Source organism: Xiphophorus couchianus, chromosome 13, assembly GCF_001444195.1.
Source record: "Xiphophorus couchianus chromosome 13, X_couchianus-1.0, whole genome shotgun sequence".
NCBI classification, from domain to species: Eukaryota; Metazoa; Chordata; class Actinopteri; order Cyprinodontiformes; family Poeciliidae; genus Xiphophorus; species Xiphophorus couchianus.
This window is the reverse complement of record NC_040240.1, coordinates 19,555,855-19,577,235: the sequence shown is the minus strand read 5'-3', so window position 1 is coordinate 19,577,235 and position 21,381 is coordinate 19,555,855. Positions and strand designations below refer to the sequence as shown.

The following is a 21,381-nucleotide window of genomic DNA, read 5'->3' as shown; positions in this document are numbered from 1 at the left end:
TCGTTGATAAACTCGTTTAGAGAAACAGTCGAACATTCAACAAAACAGACCATGCGCCATTTTCTTTGTCTTCTTCTTCTTCTTCTTCTTTTCCTTTTTTATGGCGGTTGGCAAACAACTTTTAGATGTGCATTACTGCCATCTACTGGAATGGAGTGTGGATCGGGACGCTAACTATATACACCCCCCTCAAAACAAAACAAAACAATAAAATAAAAATAAATAAATAAATAAATAAATAAATAAAATAAAATAAAAATAAAAATAATAATAATAATAAAATAACAACACTTAAATCTTTTCTATCAATTTTGTTTTCTTAAGATAATTAATTAAATAACTTATATCTTTAGAATTAGAAATTTTTCCCAATATATCTTGTAAATTTAACTGTAATTTATTTTCTTGTAACCGGCAAACTAATTTCCTTCTCTCAACAGAATATTTGGTACAGAATAACAAAACATGTTTTATTGTCTCTTCTTGACCACAAAAATCACAACTTCCAGTTCGATGTTTTCCTATTTTAAATAAATTACTGTTTAACCTTGTATGTCCAAAACGCAACCTAGATATAACTGTTTCCTCTTTTCTATTTCGTCCCGTTCTCCTCATTGCACCAACTTTTCTTTGAATACTGTACATCCATCTACCAGTTCTATCTTCCTCCCACTGTCTCTGCCATCTTTCCTTAACCTTTTGTTTAATAATAGATTTGATTTCTTCTCTACTAAATGGAACTAATATATCAATATCACTATATTTTGAAGCTAGTTTCGCATATTTATCAGCCAACTCATTCCCTCTTATTCCTATATGTGATGGTATCCATGTAAATATAACTAATAACCCCATTGCTTGAATTCTATATGTTATCAACTGAATTTCTAATAAAAGATCCGGTCTACTAATAGCATGATTATTTTTTAATGAATATAAAGAAGAACTTGAATCAGAGCATACTATGCTTCTTAATGGACGGACTTCCTCAATCCATCCTAAAGCTAAAATAATTCCCATCATCTCTCCAGTATAAACTGATACTCCATCAGTAATTCTTTTACATTTTTTAACTTTGAATTCTGGAACAATGAAAGATACCCCATTACTGCTATTTGAGTTTTTAGACGCATCTGTAAAAACTTGGACATATCCATAGTACTTACTGTCTAAATATGATTGAACCAAATATGGATCTGAAATGTTTTCTCCTTTCCTTTTCTCCAACAAAGTTAAATCAACAACTTTATTATGAAATAGAGACGGATAAACTGGTGAAAGAGGAACTGTTTGACTAATGTTTATATCAGATAAACCAAAATCTTTTATAACATTTTCTATCTCCCATCCAAAAGAATGTAATTTCTTCTTTTCTTTTTCCCAACTAGATTTTAAAATGTCTTGACATGGATGATTTCCATCATGGCCCTTTAAATTACACCAATAATTGGACTTTAACTGTAATCTTCTGAGATTAAGTGGCATCTCTCCCATTTCTATTAGCAATTTGTCTTCTTCTTCTTCTTCTTTGGGATTTTATGACTGTCGTTCATTCATGTCATTGCATTACCGCCACCTTGTGGATCTTACGATCATCACATCTAAAGATTTCTCATACAGTGCCAGTTCTCTTTGAAAGACGTAAAATCTTTTCTTCCACTTTATCTAAATAAAACAAATACAATATTAGTATTCCAGTTTTCCACAAATCAAAAGTTAATATTGTCTTCTGATTCGTATCTCCTACATCCCGCAACATGTTTCACAGTTTCTTCACTCCACCAGATCAGAACCTTTCCTATAGTTTCCGTATATCCACAATGATCGCTGCTGCTTTGTTCGGAGTTACCGCTGGTTCCGCCCATCCTGTGGCTTATTGACAGCCGATCAGCACCGGCTTGTTCATTTAATTGTGCGGTGCTGGTGGTCGAGTGTAAATGACTTTTAACGGTTTTATCTATTTAATTTTTCTACCGGTATTTTAATAATAGTTTGCATTTTTTTCTTTTTTAGCTCTGAGGATTGAAGGTGGTGCGTTTGGCCCAGATGGTGGCGCCCCCTGTTGCTGTGGCTGTCCCGTGATCAACATAAATGGATTGAGGGAAATCCAACGAGTGTTTGTGACGTCACGGTGTTTGTGGTGATTCTTTCCTCGGGAGCCTCCGATCCAGAACCTGTCAGCACCTACCGCCAAGCCTCGGCAACTCAGCTTGGTTTTTCCTAACTTCTTCTCATCTACATAGAGGTATTATTTAATTTTACTGTTTTTATTTTAATAAATTATTATAACTTTGAAACAGTGTCTATTGCAATTCACTCTAAATTTCCCCTCTCGCTGCTCCTCTTTTTATTCAGACTTGGGAAACCCTAGTTACAGAAGTTAACAGCTGCTAGAAAAAGCAAATTAAAGTAAGATAAATGAGTACATATGAAAATAAGATATTAAAAATCTAACTAAAAGCTAAAAATGCAATTTATACTGTTGAGGAAAAATGATTATTTTTAGTGCTTAATACAGTTAATCTTACGGCATGTGTAAAAGTTATATTCAACACTCTTATTTGGAACAGGTTTGTGTGAGCATTCGGGATTGGGCCAGATGAGCAGGCATTCAGACAGGCAGGGGCCTCCCCGCTGTGCGGCCAGACCACACGAAGCCATACAATTAGCATTTCTGCAGGCCAGAAGCACTGGAGCTTGGGGGAAGAGACTTCAGATTTCACAGCTATCTGTGAAGTCTTATCTCAGGATTCTTCTGTGCCCGGGATGGCCGTAGAACCACAGGGGGTCAGGATGAAGCGGTTCGCCCTTTTGTTTTACCAGAGACCAGATGGCCCTTTGATCCTTGCCGTAAATTAGGGGGAGTTCCTAAGTTTCTCTGAGTGCCTAAGGGAGTTTCCAGTTGGTCAACTAGAGGAACGCCTTGAGTGCATATATTAAATAGAAAAAACACCCCCTTAGTATAAGATTTTGTGTCAGCACTAAAAATTCAGAGAGCTGCCACTATTTTTGCTTTTTTTGCATCGGCTCTCTCCAAAGACGCGTCTTTGCTTTTTGTTTGTCTTTGTCTTCGTTTTGTTGATCTGTCTTCTCTGTCTTTGTCTGTATAAGGTAAAAAATGCATATCTCTGTACCTCTGCAGCTTTGTTGATTGATTCATGCGTTGCTTTGTATGGAATTAAACTCTGTGATCTGTGACGTCAACGCGCAGTGTTGTTGTTTCACTCTCGCTGCACGCCGCCCGCTAAGGACTCGGGAGTTTTAAGGAAGAAAGAGCCAAACGTTTTGTCCAAAGTTAATTTTAAATTATTCTTCCTTAACAATACCAGGTGAGTCTTTCTCCCCTACAATCTGAACAGGTGTTATGCCGAGAATTGCATGCCCTGTCGCGGGAGCGCGCATCGCTCTAAACTCTCGCATATTGATGTGAAAACGGACTGAAATATGAACGAAGAGGAAGTTTTTGAAGGTATTCGTAACATTATCACGTTTCTTAATCATGTAAGCCATAAAACGGTGGGTTTTATTTCGCAGATTAATTGAAATAAATACGGTTTTTATAGCTTTATTGACACATATGAGTCGAACGTTTTTCAGTCAGCGTCTGATGAAAATGTTCTCCGCAGATGGTTTGAAATTCCCCGATTTTTCTTTTAACACAATGGCTTAAAGCATTACAAAACAGAAGCCCGTTATGTAGAACATTTTATATCATCCTTTACTGTCTAGTCTATTAATGTAGGGGGGATGCATTTTAATTTCTGAGCCAGCCAATATTTGTATCCCCTGCCTATTGTCCTGTTGATATGAAACTTACAGAAGTAGCTCAGAGAACAAGTGTCATTGCGTAGAAAAGGTAAAATCCCTCTTAACTCTTTATTTCTCCATTTTAGCAGGGGATGCATTTTTTGGCTATATGGATTTTGTTCCTGCCAATATCTGCATGCCCCCTCTATTTTCCTCAAACATTATCCTATTGATATGAAACTCATACCAGCAATTCATAGAACAAGTGTGATTATGTGGAAAAACTTATTCCACTCATAACTCTTCATTTCTCCATTTTAGCAGGGGATGCATTTTTTGGCAGAGCCTATTATTAGCCTGCCAAAATATGCATGCCCCCTCTATTTTTCTCAAATATAATCCTATTTATATGAAACTTATACCAGCAATTCATAGAACATGTGTGATTATGTAGAAAACGTTATTCCACTCATAACTCTTTATTTCTCCATTTTAGCAGGGATGCATTTTTTGGCAACATGGATTTTGTTCCTGCCGATATCTGCATGCCCTTTCTATTTTCCTCAAATATTATCCTATTTATATGAAACTTATACCAGCAGTTCATAGAACAAGTTTGATTATGTAGAAAAAGTTATTCCACTCTTAATTCTTTATTTCTCCATTTTAGCAGGGGATGCATTTTACGACAAAGCCTATTATTAGCCTGCCGATATCTGCATGCCCTCTCTATTTTTCCCAAATATTATCCTATTGATATAAAACTAATATCAGTAGTTAAGGGAACAAATGTGATTATGTAGAAAATGTTATTCCACTCATAACTCTTTATTTCTCCATTTTAGCAGGGATGCATTTTTTGGCAACATGGATTTTGTTCCTGCCGATATCTGCATGCCCTTTCTATTTTCCTCAAATATTATCCTATTTATATGAAACTTATACCAGCAGTTCATAGAACAAGTTTGATTATGTAGAAAAAGTTATTCCACTCTTAATTCTTTATTTCTCCATTTTAGCAGGGGATGCATTTTACGACAAAGCCTATTATTAGCCTGCCGATATCTGCATGCCCTCTCTATTTTTCCCAAATATTATCCTATTGATATAAAACTAATATCAGTAGTTAAGGGAACAAATGTGATTATGTAGAAAATGTTATTCCACTAATAACTCTTTATTTCTCCATTTTAGCAGGGGATGCATTTTTTGGCAATATGGATTTTGTTCCTGCCGATATCTGCATGCCCTTTCTATTTTCCTCAAATATTATACTATTTATATGAAACTTATACCAGCAGTTCATAGAACAAGTTTGATTATGTAGAAAACATTATTCCACTCTTAACTCTTTATTTCTCCATTTTAGCAGGGGATGCATTTTACGGCAAAGCCTGTCATTAGCCTGCCAAAATATGCATGCCCCCTCTATTTTCCTCAAATATTATCCTATTGATAGGAAACTTATACCAGCAATTCATAGAACATGTGTGATTATATAGAAAAAGTTATTCCACTCTTAACTCTTTATTTCTCCATTTAATTTGGACACACTTTCTCATTGAATTCAATGAGAAGGTGTGTCCAAACTTTTGGTCTGTACTGTATATATATATATACTGTATATAAAAACATAAAACCACAGCTGCCCAAATCACGGCAGAATTAAATGTGCACCTCAACTCTCCTGTTTCCACCAAAACTGTCTGTCGGGAGCTCCACACGGTCAATATACACGGCCGGGCTGCTATAGCCAAACCTTTGGTCACTCGTCCCAATGCCAAATGTCGGTTTCAATGGTGCGAGAAGCGCAAATCTTGGGCTGTGGACAATATGAAACATGTATTGTTCTCTGATGAGTCCACCTTTACTGTTTTCCCCACATCCGGGAGAGTTACAGTGTGGAGAAGCCCCAAAGAAGCGTACCACCCAGACTGTTGCATACCCAGAGTGAAGCATGGGGGTGGATCAGTGATGGTTTGGGCTGCCATATCATGGCATTCCCTTGGCCCCATACTTGTGCTAGGTGGGCCCGTCACTGCCAAGGACTACCGAACCATTCTGGAGGACTATGTGCATCCATGTATATACATATATATATATTTAAACAGCACTTACTTTAAGCGCAAACACACCACATGAAACCACATCTTGCTGGATGGCATGTTATACTGTTTCACATTTCCACATTGACACTTTCATCCCTTTGCTTCTCATAAATGTACTTGTTGAGAGGATAAAATGTTAAATTAACATTCTAGTTATCCAATTATGACATTTTGTATTATAATAAACAACAATTGCTCTTGTTTTTCTCACCTTGTTGCTTCCAAGCACCTCTTCACATCTTTTTGGGACTCTCCAAGTGAGTTAAGGAAACCTATTGTTATGAATATTCTTTTGTTGAAATTAATGAAAAAAAGTGATTTAATTTTTATGTTAAACCAAAATAAAAATTGTTTGTGCATGCTTTACATTTAGCAAAGATGCATTGTCAGATGTATTTCCTTCAGTATCCTTGCAATAGCGATAATAAAGAAATAACATTTTCTACATAATCACATTTGTTCCCTTAACTGCTGGTATGAGTTTTATATCAATAGGATAACATTTGAGAAAAATAGGTATGGCATGCAGATATCGGCAGGCTCAAATTCGATATTGCCATAAAATGCATCCCCCTCCAAGCTTGAAAAAATAAAGAGTCAAGAGGGATTTTACCCTTTCTACATAATTACACTTATCCTCTTAGCTGCTGGTATGAATTTCATATCAATAGGATAATATTTGAGGAAAATAGAGGGGGCATGCATATTTTGGCAGGCTAATGACAGGCTTTGCCGTAAAATGCATCCCCTGCTAAAATGGAGAAATAAAGAGTTAAGAGTGGAATAACTTTTTCTACAAAATCACACATATTCTATGAATTGCTGGTATAAGTTTCCTATCAATAGGATAATATTTGAGGAAAATAGAGAGGGTATGCATATTTTGGCAGGCTAATAATAGGCTTTGCCAAAAAATGCATCCCCTGCTAAAATGGAGAAATAAAGATTTAAGAGGGATTTTATCTTTTCTACGTAATGACACTTGTTCTCTGAGCTACTTCTGTAAGTTTCACATCAACAGGACAATAGACAGGGGATACAAATATTGGCTGGCTCAGAAATTAGGTATTAGGTATCGGTACTGGACTGATTCTGAGCCTTCAAATCATTTTAACATAACTTAGAAGTTGATGTAAAAATAATGTTTGTTTTGGCCACAAAATGATTATGCTCAGCAGCAAACAACAAATCACCAACTACAGCATAGAGCAGCTCATCCATGTAGCAGCTATGTAGCCTGACGTAAAAACATTTTGCTAGACAATGTCAAACATTGAGAAGTTTAAGTTATTGTTTTCAAACCTTATCAAATACGGAATTTTGAAGCCAAAAATACCTGAGAAATATACAGAGCCAACCATGAGAATCAACTCATTTGAAGTTTAAACTCAGTTTCACACAAACACAAAGACCCTATAAATGTTGGGCTGTTGAACTGGACCATTCAAGCTAATTTTCTGTTAGCAGCTTTACAAATCTTTTACATGACATTACCAAGACACATTAAAACAAACCTTTATCTTGGCTTTTTTCTATTCTTCCTTTCTTTTCTCCCTCCCTGAAGGATAAGTCCTTTTTGGAGACATTGTGTTGCTGACTTGTCTTCTGACCGGAGCTTTTCACGTTTGGATGAGGCTCATGTTACCAGCGAAGCGTGCGGTACCTACCGCGGCCACCAGGGGCCGCCAAGTGCAATTTTTTCTTTCTATTAATAAAATAATTTCTACATACATTATCAAATATATATATTATTGTAAAAACAAACCACTTCATAGTGAAATTGTGTGGTTTTGATATTATGACAGAAATTATTACTAAGAAAAATAAATAAAATCAGCTCCACTGAGGGGGCCCCTTAGTGGCCCTGGGGCCCTTAGTGGCTGCTTAGTTTGCTATGCCTTGCGCCGGCTCTGGCAATCAATGCAGGAAAATTAATTTGTGGTGAATCTTGCATTTTCCTTAAAGTACAAATCCATTTTATTTCATTTGAAAAGATTTTAATCAGAGTAAAACTGGTTAATATAATTTGAAAGAAAACTCAATCTCATTTTACTTTAAAGACAAAACTATCACAAATACTTTTTTGCAGATTTTTTAGAAAACACTCAATTCTACATTCAAGTTTTGATTTTAAAAACTTTTAAAATAAACCCCACATACTCTCTCTATTGTACAGGATAATACAAATCAATCCCTCAAGTCCAATCATGTGAGAATGTTCTGGAAGGGAGTCCATGTCCGGTCAAACTCTGTTAATGCATGAAATAGTCAGTGGGCCCCCAAGCCTCTTCATCCATCAGCATCAGTACTGGCACTCCTCAGGGCTGTGTGCTGAGCCCTCTGCTCTTCACGTTGTACACACACAACATACAGTTTGACATAAACAGTATGTTAATACAATAACATACAGTTTATCATTATTGTTTTTTGATAAAGAATATGCCAAAAAAAAGCAAGAAAGCATCTCCACAGGAAAATGTGTCATGGTTGCACATCTCCAAGTATCCAAATGATCACATTTAACAAATACAACAATTTTCAGCTTTATAGACATGAAACCCCTCCAGTCTTTCATTCTAGTTTTAAACCAAATCAGATCTATAGTGAACCTCAACATAGGACATGTATGGAAAATACTTCTACTGCTTTTCACCAGTGTGAATCCTCATGTGCCGAGTTAAATTCCGTTTTACACTAAAACTTTTTCCACAGTTCACACATGAAAACGGCATTTCACCAGTGTGATGCCTCAAGTGGTGAATTAAACTCACCTTGTGACGAAAACTTTCTCCACAGGTCACACATGAAAACGGCTTTTCACCAGTGTGAATCATCATGTGCCGAGTTAAATCCTGTTTTTGACTAAACCTTTTTCCACAGTTCACACATGAAAACGGCTTTTCACCAGTGTGAATCATCATGTGCCGAGTCAAATTCTGTGTTTGACTAAAACTTTTTCCACAGTTCACACATGAAAACGGCTTTTCACCCGTATGAGTTCTCATGTGAGCATCAAAAACAGATTTTGAAGTCAAACGCTTTTTACAGATGTCACATGAGAAAGGTTTTCTTCTTTCCTGATTTTGGTTCTCAGCTTCAGCAGCTTCCTGGAAGATGACTTGGTTCCTGTTTGGTTCTGATTCAATGTGGTCTGTTTGTTCACCAACAGGAACCACCATGCAGGTATCAGTCTCCTGTTTTAATTCAATCTGTTCTTCATCTTCACTGCAGTAAACTTCTTTCTCTTCCACTTTTATCTGCTGGTGTTTCAGATCCTCCTGCTCTTCTTTTATCTGATGATCTTCAGGCTCTTCCTGTTCTTGTTTCACCTGCACAGGTTCTAACTCCTCCTGGTCCAGAGTGGATCTCCTCTCCTGGTTATAAACGTTACACTTCAGGTAATCTGGACAAGAAAATAGAGCAAAAGAGTAATTGTTAACTTTACTGAAGTAAATAGGAGAAATTGTTCATTGTTTATAACAGCAAGGAACAAAAAAAAAAAAACACACAAAAAAACACTTGAAAATTCAAGAGCACAGACAGAGATACAGATCAGTCGATATATCCAGCTGACATTTGGAGAATTCTCAAATGAAATGTTCACTGTTTAAGACAGAAATAAATAATAATAATAAAAAAATAATAAATAAAAAAGAAAAAACCCACACCTAAACATTCAAGAGCGTAGACAGAGAGACAGATCAGTCGACAAATCCAGCTGACAATTGGAGAATTCCCAAATGAACGGATACTAAAATTATTTTTTTTATTTATTAGAAAATTATAGTCGCCTTTGTTAATATTTACGAGAAAATTTATTAACAATTAACAAAGGTCAATCATAACAATTATAGTGCAAATGCAATAATTCATGTATGATTTTGAGATAAAGGTGCAAACAGCGATGGATTAGTATTCACCATTCAGCCACATCCACATGCTGCTGCCAGCCAGTGTTGAGAGAAGGATTTACCATCATGTTGTTCTACTTCATTAAACACAGGTTGAAATCTGCATGAACCGCCGAGTAAAGGGAAGAAAAAGAGTGGGAAAACACTGACTTCCTGTTGAAAGGGGTTGTGGTGATGTCACTATTTGGCCATGTGAATGTGATGAGCTCTGGTCTGTGATGATACAAATGAAGTTTGATGCACCTGGGAGCTTATGTGGGGATGTTATTCCACCTTGATGTTTTATGGCGAATGATCAGATTTGAGGCTTAGTCACACCCACATGCTTTGATGTACAACTTTTTTTACATCCTGTCAAGATGTACATGTGTGCCGAATTTTATGATTATCAGCCAAAGCATGGCTTGGGGCTGGTTTTAAAATGATTCTAGGGGGCGCTGTGGAGGAATTAGTCCACACCCACCAAATATTGGACTGCATTCCTGTCAGGGGTTGGATAAGGATCTATCACAGCGAGTTTGGTCCAGCTCAGTCAAAACGTAGAATTTATAGCCAAACGTGTGGCATCGGCGTGACCCGTCACTTCGCCGCACCGCCATCACCACGCCCTCCACTGAAAACTCTTGCCGCTTTAAGGCAAGTGAGACCAACTTGTTATCTGTGCTCTGACACAAGATCACCTCAATTAGGTCAAGGGGGTCAGAGATGGAGCTTTCCAAGAAAAAAAAAGTAACTCGCTGTTCAGAGGGGCAGGGGCTTAGATCACATCAAACTCTGATGACATAGGATTGTCAGGGATCCAACCAGGATCATTCATGCCAAGTTTGGTGCCAATTGACCTTTTTAAGTGAAAGTCATAACGTTTTGTTTGCGTTGGCGAGTGCGCCAAAGTCGCCGCTCTACCACGCCACCTGAACATATACAAAAAGTTAATTTTTTTGATAACTTTTTAAACCCCACTCCTTACCTGCATCCTGGCCAAGAATGAAGCCAATAGGTGAAAATCCTTAGGAGGAGTTTGTTAAAGTTCGATGTGACTAAAAGTGAAAAATTACCTAAATATGCCCCCTGACCCAAAATGGCTGCCTCTCCATGTAATTTAGGGGGTACCTCTAAGAGACGTTTTCTGCTATTGTCTCTGCGTGGTTCTCCAGCTGCATAGCAGCACAGAGGAAGCCTCTCCAGAGAATCATAAAATCTGCCCAGAGGACTATCGACTACTCTCTGCCTTCTCTCGAGGAACTCCACAGGTCCGTTGCCTCAGGAAAGCCAAGAACATTTTAAGACTCCTCACACCCAGGTTACAATTTGTTCCAACTGGCTGCAGATAGAGGAGCATTAAAACAAAGACAAACAGACTGAAGATCAGTTTATAGCCAGTAGCCATAAGGGCATTAAACGCCACCTAGTACAATTTATCACCCAATTTTGTTATAATCCATGTCATTTTATTGAATGGTTTATATAATAACAATACAGTTTGTCATTATTGTTGCTACAGAATATGCCAGAAAAAAAACAAAGCATCTCTCAAGGAAAATGTTTCACATCTCTACGTATCCTAATGTCAAGACATAAATGATCACATTTAACAAATACAATTTCTCAGCTTTATAGACATGAAATCCCTCCAGTCTTTAATTCTAGTTTTTAACACAAATACATTTAATAGTGAACCTCACTATTAAATGAGGTTCACTATTTAATAGTGAACCTTGATGTTTCATGGTGAAGGGTCAGATTTGAGGCTTAGCCAAACGTATAGCAGCGGCGTACATTTTCACAGGTGAAAAACACTTATACGTTTTTTTTTTTATCAACTGCTCGTTGATAAACTCGTTTAACCCTCCTGTTATGTTCGTTTCTGCAAATATAGGCAGCTCATAATTTGGTGCGCCAAAATATGCATCCACTGCTAACTCAGCCAAATAAAGAGTTAGGAAGAATTTCACTTTTCTACATAATCATTCCTGTTCTCTGAGCTACTGGTACTGTTTCAACCAAAGGACGATATTTGGGGGAAATAGACGGGATGCATGTACTGGCAGGGTAATAATTTGCTTTGCCAAAAAATGCATCCTCCTCCTAGCTTGAAGAAAGAGTTAAGAGTGAAATAATCTTTTCTACATAATTACACTTATCCTCTGAGCTCCTGGTATGAGTTTCACATCAATAGGATGATATTTGGGGAAAATATATAGGACCTGCTTATATCGGCAAGTTAATAATTTGCTATGCCAAAAAATGCATCCCCCTACTAACTTGAAGAAGTTAAGAGGGATTTCACCTTTTCTACATAATGACACTTCTTCTCTGTGCTACCGCTATAAGTTTCATACCAACAGGACAATAGATTTGGGATGCAAATATTGGCAGGCTCAGAAATTAAAATGCATCCCCTACATTAAGGGGTGGTCAAAATGACTGGAAAAGCGCTATATAAGTTCAGTCCATTTACCATTAATAGACTAGACAGCGAGAGTTTAGAGCGATGCGCGCTCCCGCGACAGGGCATGCGTTTCTCGGCACCGGAAGTTCCCCAATAACTGCCACTGCCACGATTTGAACTCGACCCTGCTGACTTTTTAGAGAAAATATGGCTAAGAAATATGATAATGTTACGAATATTTTAAATATTTGTCTTGTCTGTAATATCAATAAGCGAGAGTTTATTGCGCGCTCCCGCGACAGACATGCGTTTCTAGGCGAAACACGTGTTAAAACTTTCCTTAACCCAGCATGAAAACTTTATTTAGCCTATTTCCAACCCTCTCTAACCTGTATCACCAGTAAAACGTAAAGGTGTTTCATACCTATACGGTGTAAGATTATCAGGGGAATCCGGGAGAACAGCAGTCTGGGCTGATCATCCATCTCTTCCTCGGACTGGACGATGATTTTATAAAAGTCCGTTAAAGTTTCTTCAGCAGCAGCTAGCTGCTCGTTGATTAACTCTCTCTGGGACTAAAGTGAAGACAGAGTTACTGGAAACACTCAAATATTTGCCAAATACACCAAACCCGTCTTCAAACATCATTAAAACAGAAGAAAGGCTAACGGAGCTATCTGGGCTTTGTTTTCATTTCCTGTGTGTTTCACGGTGGCTCCACTGAAGAAACACGAAACAGACTTTTAGTTCCGCTTTGAACTACACATGGAATGATGTTTTTAATCCTCCTGCAGTCTTAGTGCGATGCTCAGGAGGAGCGGATGTCACAGTCAGACATCTAGGAAGAGATGGAGGCGTCCCGCCTGCACATTAATACAAAGGCCTGTTAATGTTATTGTAGATAGAAAAAATAAGTATTTTTCGCCAAAAAAACACATTTTTAAGATTAACCTTTGAAACAAAACAAGCTATTTCTGAGCTCCATAAGTGAACAAAATTCTCAAAACAACAAAAAAGAATAATTACCCTCAGTTGAGTTTTGTATTTTTAACAAATGAATAAAATGAAGGCCAAACCTCAAAATTTTCTTGCTTCCCTTTTTATACGAATATTAGCCTTTCCAAAGGAAAAGTTAACATTTGTCTCATCCAAAATGGTGACACTCAGACTTTCTATTCTTTTCCAAGAGAGAGCAGTAGATTTTTTGACTCTCAAGATAAAAAGAGCAGGATCCATTAAAACATCTTTTGAAATATCTCTTGGTGTTAACTGGCTGCTTAGTTTATGCCTTGGGCCGGCCCTGATCAAACTACAAATGTTCACGCTTTTTCAGTCTAAAAGCTTCAGCAGCATGAATGTTGATGCACTTTTCTTTGGAGCTATTAAAGATCTGATAAATATTAGATATGTTATGATGCACAAATCTGAAAAAAAAAAAAGTTTACTTTGATTCAAAACAACAAACCTGCAGCACATGTTTTCCTCTTATATGTCATAAAACTGAATTGTTTTTGGAATAAAAAATGATTTTCCATTAAAACATCTTCCCAATTTGAGCCTTATGTCAAACAGGCTCAATTTCCTGAGTTTGCAGTAGCAGAAAACTTTGCTGCTGACACACGGCAAGGAAAGGGAATAATCTGTGGAGTCAAACTATGGAGTGGAGTATAACTAATGCACTGTGGTAGGAAGTGCATTAGTTGGTAGGAAAAGATTCAGATGATTAAGGACACTTGATGTTGATTATAACACCACTGGTTAAATTTAGGCCAGAATAAACAAACATCCTGGTATCTATTATGCTAACTACCTTTCCACTTAGCCTCCCTAGTATTATGCATTACATGACATAACTTTAGTCTGTTTTCAACAAGTTATAACAAGACACATTTGAACAGCCAAATGACTCCTGCAATGACTTTGGAAAGCAAAAATACATTTAAAATGTATTTCTTTTTTTTGGTTTTGTACTTATTTTTACATTTTTAATATAATCTTAATGAGTATATCCTCTTGATAATAATGGAATTCAGAAAATTATAGCATATTTAAAATAAGCTTAAATATATTAATTTTTCTCAAGGGTTCTCCGAGGAGCCGAAATGCAAATACTGTACTGCAAATCAGGATGGACAGTTATCAAAATCTTTATTAAGAAATGAGAAGCAGTTTCAATAATAAGAGAAAGATTAATCTTCGTCTTTAAGTTTCTTTATTCGAAGGCAAAAACGTTCAAAGAAGCTTCTCACTGAACGACACATTACACCAAGGAAAAGACCAACCCAAAGTCTGGTCTTATCTTTACTGCCAGATGGACCACTAGACAATCCTTACCCCCACCTCAAAACTATCCCTCACCTCTTGGAGGGAATGTTTTATGGCAGGAAAAAGAGCTGATAAGGATTTCAGGAGAAACTTCTAATTATTTTTTGTCAGTTACTCCTGGGTGCAAACTAGTCCACACATGAAGTCCTTAAAGACAATTTCCAGATCAAGCATTTTACTCAACATGTCTTCAGGACTCTTCTGCTGTCACAACTGTGGAAACATCTAAACATTACCTGGAAACTTTTTTAATGGAAAAAAAAACAACTTGCAGAAAAACAAAACCACAGCAGATGTAATCGGTAAATAAATGGCAAAAAGTATCATCAGGTCCATGAAAGATGAAATAAGGCTAAAAACAAAATGTTCTAATACGACAAACAGCAGGAATTTGCTCACACTATTATGTCACTCAGAATCCACTGCTAAGCTGAAAGAAGACCATCTTGGTGGTAAATCCAGTTTATTACATAAGAATTACAAATACAATGTTTTTCACTTCCATTTTTGTACCAGAAATTAAATTTACGTCAATACATTTTCTAGCATGTTAAAAAATAAAAACCTTTTCAAACATAAACTGTGTAAAAGACAAACATACAATTTAGAGTACTTTTAAGAAGAATTACATCAAGAAAGATATAAAAATAAAAAAAGTAATTCAGTTTTACTTATATAACGCAAATTCACAGCAAATGTCACCTCAAGGAACTTTACCAAAAAATTATTTCAGTTTAGTCACACAAACATTTCAATCGATTCTAGTTGTGACACAGTACAGTAAGTTAATTATTCAAAGTAGTTTAAAAAGTTTCTATCTAAGGAAACCCAGCATAATCAGCAGTATTTCAAACTGAGAGAAAAGAATGAAAGTAATGTGTAATATTTAGTTTTTAATCAAAAAACAAATTATTTTGTGATTTATCAATCGATACGGTTACCCCTATAACTGAAAAAAACAGTGTAGATACAATAAAGCATAAAAACACAAAAAGACTTCAAAAGATTTATAGATGTGAATCTTAAAATAATTTAGATCCATCATTCCTTTGATTAGTTTTCACTTATACCTTTAGAAATGAGACATTATCAGAAAAATTTAATTATTTCAACTTAAGCTATTTGAAGCCTTTTCTTAATCCAGTGGTTCCCCCCAGGGAGGGTCAGTGCCATTGCAGGAGGGGTGGGGGGCAGGAAGCACTATGAATGAATGAAAAAAAAAAAAAAACAGTTACACAAGTGTTTCGCTGGAAAGATGGTTTGTAGTTTGTTTTGTTGCAACCTAAAGTGTGAAATAAACTTCAGTGGAGTTTGAAAACAAAATATGTGTATAGGTTTTTGTCTGGTTGAACGATGTGTGTGCCCAGTTGATTTGTTTTTCTTTTTTTGGGTGGGATTTTATTGTAATCCATATGGGGGGGCTAGAAGAAAACCTTTGGAAACCAAGATGCTCGATTTTAAAAAGGGCAACATTATGTGTTTTCCAGGGATATAGTGCGATTTTATAACACAATCAAGCATCTATGTTACCTTCAATTGTTATAAAAATGCTATATACACACCAAATAGGAAAAAAAAGACTTTGTAATTTAATGCCTTGAAATTGGATCAATGAAACTCTTGCTTCTTCTGAAACACCGTCTTCAGGAAGTCATCATAACATCGCCCCACTATAAAACCTTCAACAACATTTTTACTAGCACTGTACCAAGAAATAGCTCAACAGATGTGCAGTTCCACCAGGTGTTTGCTAACTAATTTGCTAACTAATTTGCAGACTAGCCAGCAGCTAATTGCTGCTGGCTAGTCTGCCAGTTAAGTTACAGACCAACTTGGTACTTCAGGTTCACATTATGCCGTCTCACCAGAGTGGGTCCTCATGTGAACAGGTAAACTCTTTCTATTGGTGAAACATTTTCCACAGATCTCACATGAGAAAGGCTTTTCACCTGTATGAATTTTCATGTGAGAAGTTAAAGCCCCTTTTTCCCTAAAACTCTTTCCACATGTCACACATAAGAAAGGCTTCTCACCTGTGTGAGTTCTCATGTGAATAGTTAAACAATTTCTTGCACTAAAACTCTTTCCACAAGTCATACATGAGAAAGGCTTCTCACCTGTGTGAGTCCTTATGTGAATAGTTAAAGAACTTCTTACCCTAAAACTCTTTCCACATGTTGTACATGAAAAAGGCTTCTCACCTGTGTGACTTCTCATGTGAAAAGTTAAATTGGTTTTATTGGTGAAGCTTTTTTCACACCACTTGCATGAGAACGGTTTCTCACCTGTGTGGATCCTCATGTGAGAGTTTAAACCATCTTTTGTAGAGAAACCTTTTCCACAGGTCCCACATGTGAAAGGCTTCTCACCTGTGTGTGTTCTCATGTGAATAGTTAAACAACGTCTTAGACTAAAACCTTTTCCACAGATCCCACATGTGAAAAGCTTCTCGCCCGTGTGATCTTTCATATGAGTAGCCAAATGACTTTTTTGAATGAAGCTTTTTCCACAAGTACAACATGTGAAAGGCTTCTCACCAGTGTGAGTCTTCATGTGATAAGTAAAATGAGATCTGCTACTTAAACCTTTTCCACAGGTCCCACATGAGAAAGGCTTCTCATCAGTATGTGTCATCATGTGAGAAGCTAAACAACTTTTAGTGGTGAATGTTTTCTCACAGCTCTTGCATGAGAAAGGCTTCTCACCTTTGTGAATTCTCTTGTGGCAAGATAAACCATCTTTTGTGAAAAAACTTTTTTGGCAGGTCCCACATGAGAAAGGCTTTTCACCTGTGTGGCTTCTCATGTGAGAAATCAAACCCCTTTTTTCCCTAAATTGTTTTCCACAAGTCACACAGGTGAAAGGTTTTTCACCTGTGTGACTTTTCATATGAGCACCTACATGACCTATTTGAGTGAAACTTTTTCCACACGTCATACATGTGAAAGGCTTCTCACCAGTGTGAATTCTCATGTGAGAAATTAAATGAGCTTTGTTTCTGAATTTTTTTCCACAGGTCACACAAGAGAAAGCTTTCTTGCCTGTGTGAATCCTCATGTGAGTAGTTAAATTGCTTTTTTGATTAAATGTTTTTGGACAGTTTATACATGAGAAAGTCTTCTTAGGTTTGTGAGTTTTCATATGATTATTTAAATTACTTTTGTTCCTGAAACTTCTGCTACAAACAACACATGAGGAAAGCTTCTTTCCCTTATGAGTTGTAAAGTCAGGATCTGAACTTTTTCTTGAGGTTTTACATGAATAAGACTTCTCCCCTGAGTGACTTCTCATGTGTTTAGTCAAGTTACTGTTATAGGAAAAGGTTTTATCACAAATTTTACAGGCAAATAAATTTTGGTCTTGGTGACTTTTCTTTAGCATTTTTTGGTTCTTGTTTGGTTCTGTTTCATTGTTGATTCTTTGCACATTAGAAGGAGTCACCAAAATGTCTCCAGTCTCCTGTTTCAGCACAAGCTGCTCTTCATCCTGACTGGAGAAGGGTTTATTCTCTTCCACTTTGAACAGTTTTATCTCCAGATGCTCTGGTTCTTCTTGTTCATGTTTTATCTCCAGATGTTCTGGTTCTTCTTGTTCATGTTTTATCTCCAGATGCTCTGGTTCTTCTTGTTCATGTTTTATCTCCAGGTGCTCTGGTTCGTCTTGCTCTATTTTTATCACCAAAGGTTCTGTTTTTTCTTGATCTAAAGTGAAGTCCTCATCCTGGTTGCTGAGCTCAGTGACAACCTCCTCCTTTTTACATACACTGCATTGTGGAAGATCTGGACCAACAGACAAAAAAAGTTTTGAAATTTAAGTTAAAAAATTAATAACTTGGCACATCTAAATAGGCTGTATGAAAATTAATTTGATATTCTTTTGATCAAAAGGAAAGTAGATGTGTAAATAGTATGTATATTTAATATAAATACAGGAACATTTATGTAACCTGTCTAATAAAATAACCATGTTGTTAATATAAAATAAACATCGATGCAAACAGTCACATGTTGAAAATCCTGAGTAATTATGCTCCGATTAGCATAAACATTAGCTCACATGTTGCAGGAAGAATCTAAAGTTTCCATCTCTGACTCAATCTACTCAAGTAAAAGTTAGAAATACAGTGCAGGGAAACTACACATAAGCACCCTTTTTTTTTTTTTACAAAAAGTTACTCAACCACCCACTTGTTAATTAGTAGCCTATTCTTGTTAACAAGCGTAACATAATATTAGCATTGATTAACTAGTCATCATTTAGCTAACATTATCTTCAGTCAGTAACAATAGTCAACTCACTCGACTTGTTTGGAAAAATTGTGCAAATTCTTTGTTGTGTGTTGGCTTGTAACGGCTGAAAAATGTGCCAGACGGGACAGATACAGGAAGTCCAGGAACTCCTGCTGCCTCAAATCGAGATAGGAATAATGGAAAGTTGGCCACTATGAGGTAAAAACAAGCAAAACAAATCCCACATAAAGTAAATAACCTGTGGGCAGGAAATACACCCCAATGCCGCCACAGCTGGCTTCCACTGAGAGCTTTTACTTGGACTGGTTCATTAAAGCTGTAACTTTTACAAAAATACCTTTTTTCCATATTTGTTAAAATGGTCACCATGTTGTGGCAATATATGAGACAAATAATCTGTGAAAAGATCAATCTCCTCCACTTCCTCCTTGTGCCATTATTGGCATCTGAAGGCAATAATAGCCATTAGATGGCTATTGATTATTTCTGGTCCGATACTGGTCAGAAACAACCAATCGCACCCAGGGGGAGGGTGTTAGAACTGCCAATCAGTACTGCTAAATGTGCTAATGGCAGAGAAATAGACTACCATTCCAGGAGACCCATTTATCCGCCATCATCAACCATGCTAACTAGCCTTAGCATTTGTGGCAGGCTCCGTTGCAGTGAACAAGTGGCATTGAATCAGAGAGCAAGTGGGTGTCGCAAGATTGATTGACAGCGCTAAAACCCTTCTCCTGGTTCTGATTGGTTGTTTCTGACTGAGTTGTGCATTTCTGTAGTTAGTACTGGGAGAAGGCAGAGGAGCTCTTTTTTAAAAAAAAAAAAAATAACATGTTATCTGTCTTATACTGTCACAACCTAATAAGTTTAACACATTATTGTGTTAAATAATGTGTTAAACTTCTTAGGTTTCTAGTTGCAGTATTTAACTTTTCTTTTCTAACAGTTACATACTGCAAATTTAAGGGCTGACATTTTTCGCCTGGTGCGTCTGACTACATGTCCCAGAGTGCTGTGCGGTCATAAAACATTTTATCGGAGGTAGTTTTGATTTATCACGTGTCTGTTGTGGTCTATGTTCTTATGGATTTGTGTCACAGTCCTAAACAGATACCGCAGATTTGTCATTCCAGGGTAATTTACTTTGTTGTACTTTATACTTTAAATAGGTTGCCGAGTTTAGCGACGTCCCAAACAATTTCATTTAACTTTTCTCCAAATCACTTTAGCCCTCTCTTTAACCTGTATCAAAAGTAAAACGTGAGGATGTTTCGTACCTATTCGGTGTAAGATTATCAGGGGTAATCGGGAGAAATCCAGCAGTCTGCGCTGATTATCCATGATTTCTTTAAACTCTGTTTCTTCGGCAGGAGTTAACTGCTCGTTAATCCATTTTCTCTTAGGCTGAACTGAAGACATTGTTGCTACAAACACTCAAATGTACAAATATATATCAAACCTATAAACTCGTCTTCAAACTGCCTTCTAACAAAGGCTATGCTAACGCTGCTATCTGTGCTCTGTTTTATCTCTGGTGCGTTTCTCTGTAGCTCCGTCGAGTAGTGATGTTACGTGATGTGCCGAGGCTTCTTCTTCTTCTTCTTCTTGAGTTTTTTGGCGGTTGGCAACAAACTTTAAGTAGCATTACCGCCACTTACTGGTATGGAGTGTGGTTCGAGATGGACTATCTATTTATATAAATTTAAATATACTCCTACAAATAACAATAATGAATAAACGAAATAAATAAATCATACATATATATATATATATATATATATATATATATATATATATATATACACACACATTCATCCATTTTTATACTTAACTTTATACTATACCTCTCTAGATCATGCACATATTCACAAACACACCTACTATAATCAAATTCTGTGAAACAATTTAGTTGTCTTTAAATATTTAATAATTATTTGTATGTGTTTACTCCCCAAATTCTTCCTCAAAATATCTAATAAATTAATCTTTTCCTTAAGACATTCAAACTCTCTTCTCACGCATCTTCTTTCTCTTTCATACTTATGACATTCTAATATAATATGCTCTGTTGTTTCATATTTTCCACAGTAATCACATTTGCCATTATCATGCTTTTTTATTTTAAAAAGTGTATAATTAAGTCCTGTATGTCCAAATCTTAATCTTGTTATCACCCTTTCCTCCTTTCTATTTCTTCTTCCATTTCTTCTCTCTCCTACTATTTTCTGAATTTTATAAAACCATCTTCCTGTTTTTTCTTCATCCCACCTTTTTTGCCATCTTTCCATCAGTTTTCCTTTAACCATACTCTTTCCCTCAGATTTACTTGTTTTAACTGTAAAACTAATAGGATTTTGAATTGCCCTCTTAGCCATTTTATCTGCTCTCTCGTTTCCTTCAACCCCAATATGTGCTGGAACCCACACAAATATAACTATTAAACCCATATTTTGTATCCTAAATAATGTATGAAATATTTCTAATAAAATGTCCATCCTACTATCTGATTGAGTGTTCTTTAAACTTAATAATGCAGATTTTGAATCTGAACATATCACTGTTTTTAATGGTTTTATTTCTTCTACCCATTGTAAAGCTAATAATATTGCCAACATTTCTCCTGTGTATACTGATAATCCATCTGTAAT

General features: G+C 36.4%; 1 protein-coding gene across 5 annotated transcripts; it reads right to left on the bottom strand.

The window, feature by feature from the left end:
• Positions 1–8,078: 8,078 nt before the first annotated feature.
• LOC114155770 (oocyte zinc finger protein XlCOF6-like) lies at positions 8,079–20,292 on the bottom strand. Of its 5 annotated transcripts, XM_028035846.1 has the most exons (4): positions 20,011–20,291; positions 9,149–9,258; positions 8,724–9,112; positions 8,079–8,555 (listed from the first exon to the last, which is right to left on the bottom strand). In XM_028035846.1, exons 1-4 carry the CDS (start codon positions 20,150–20,152, stop codon positions 8,495–8,497), a joined length of 702 nt encoding a protein of 233 aa, XP_027891647.1. In that variant the 5' UTR covers positions 20,153–20,291; the 3' UTR covers positions 8,079–8,494. The 5 variants fall into 5 exon arrangements, 4 of the variants coding, with proteins under 4 accessions (XP_027891647.1, XP_027891648.1, XP_027891645.1 ...); XM_028035847.1 differs by lacking the exons at positions 8,079–8,555; positions 8,724–9,112; positions 9,149–9,258 and adding exons at positions 14,351–15,680; positions 17,922–18,259 and having other exon boundaries at positions 20,011–20,292; XM_028035845.1 differs by lacking the exons at positions 8,079–8,555; positions 8,724–9,112; positions 9,149–9,258 and adding exons at positions 16,554–16,629; positions 16,883–18,259 and having other exon boundaries at positions 20,011–20,292.
• Between the last annotated feature and the right edge of the window lie 1,089 nt (positions 20,293–21,381).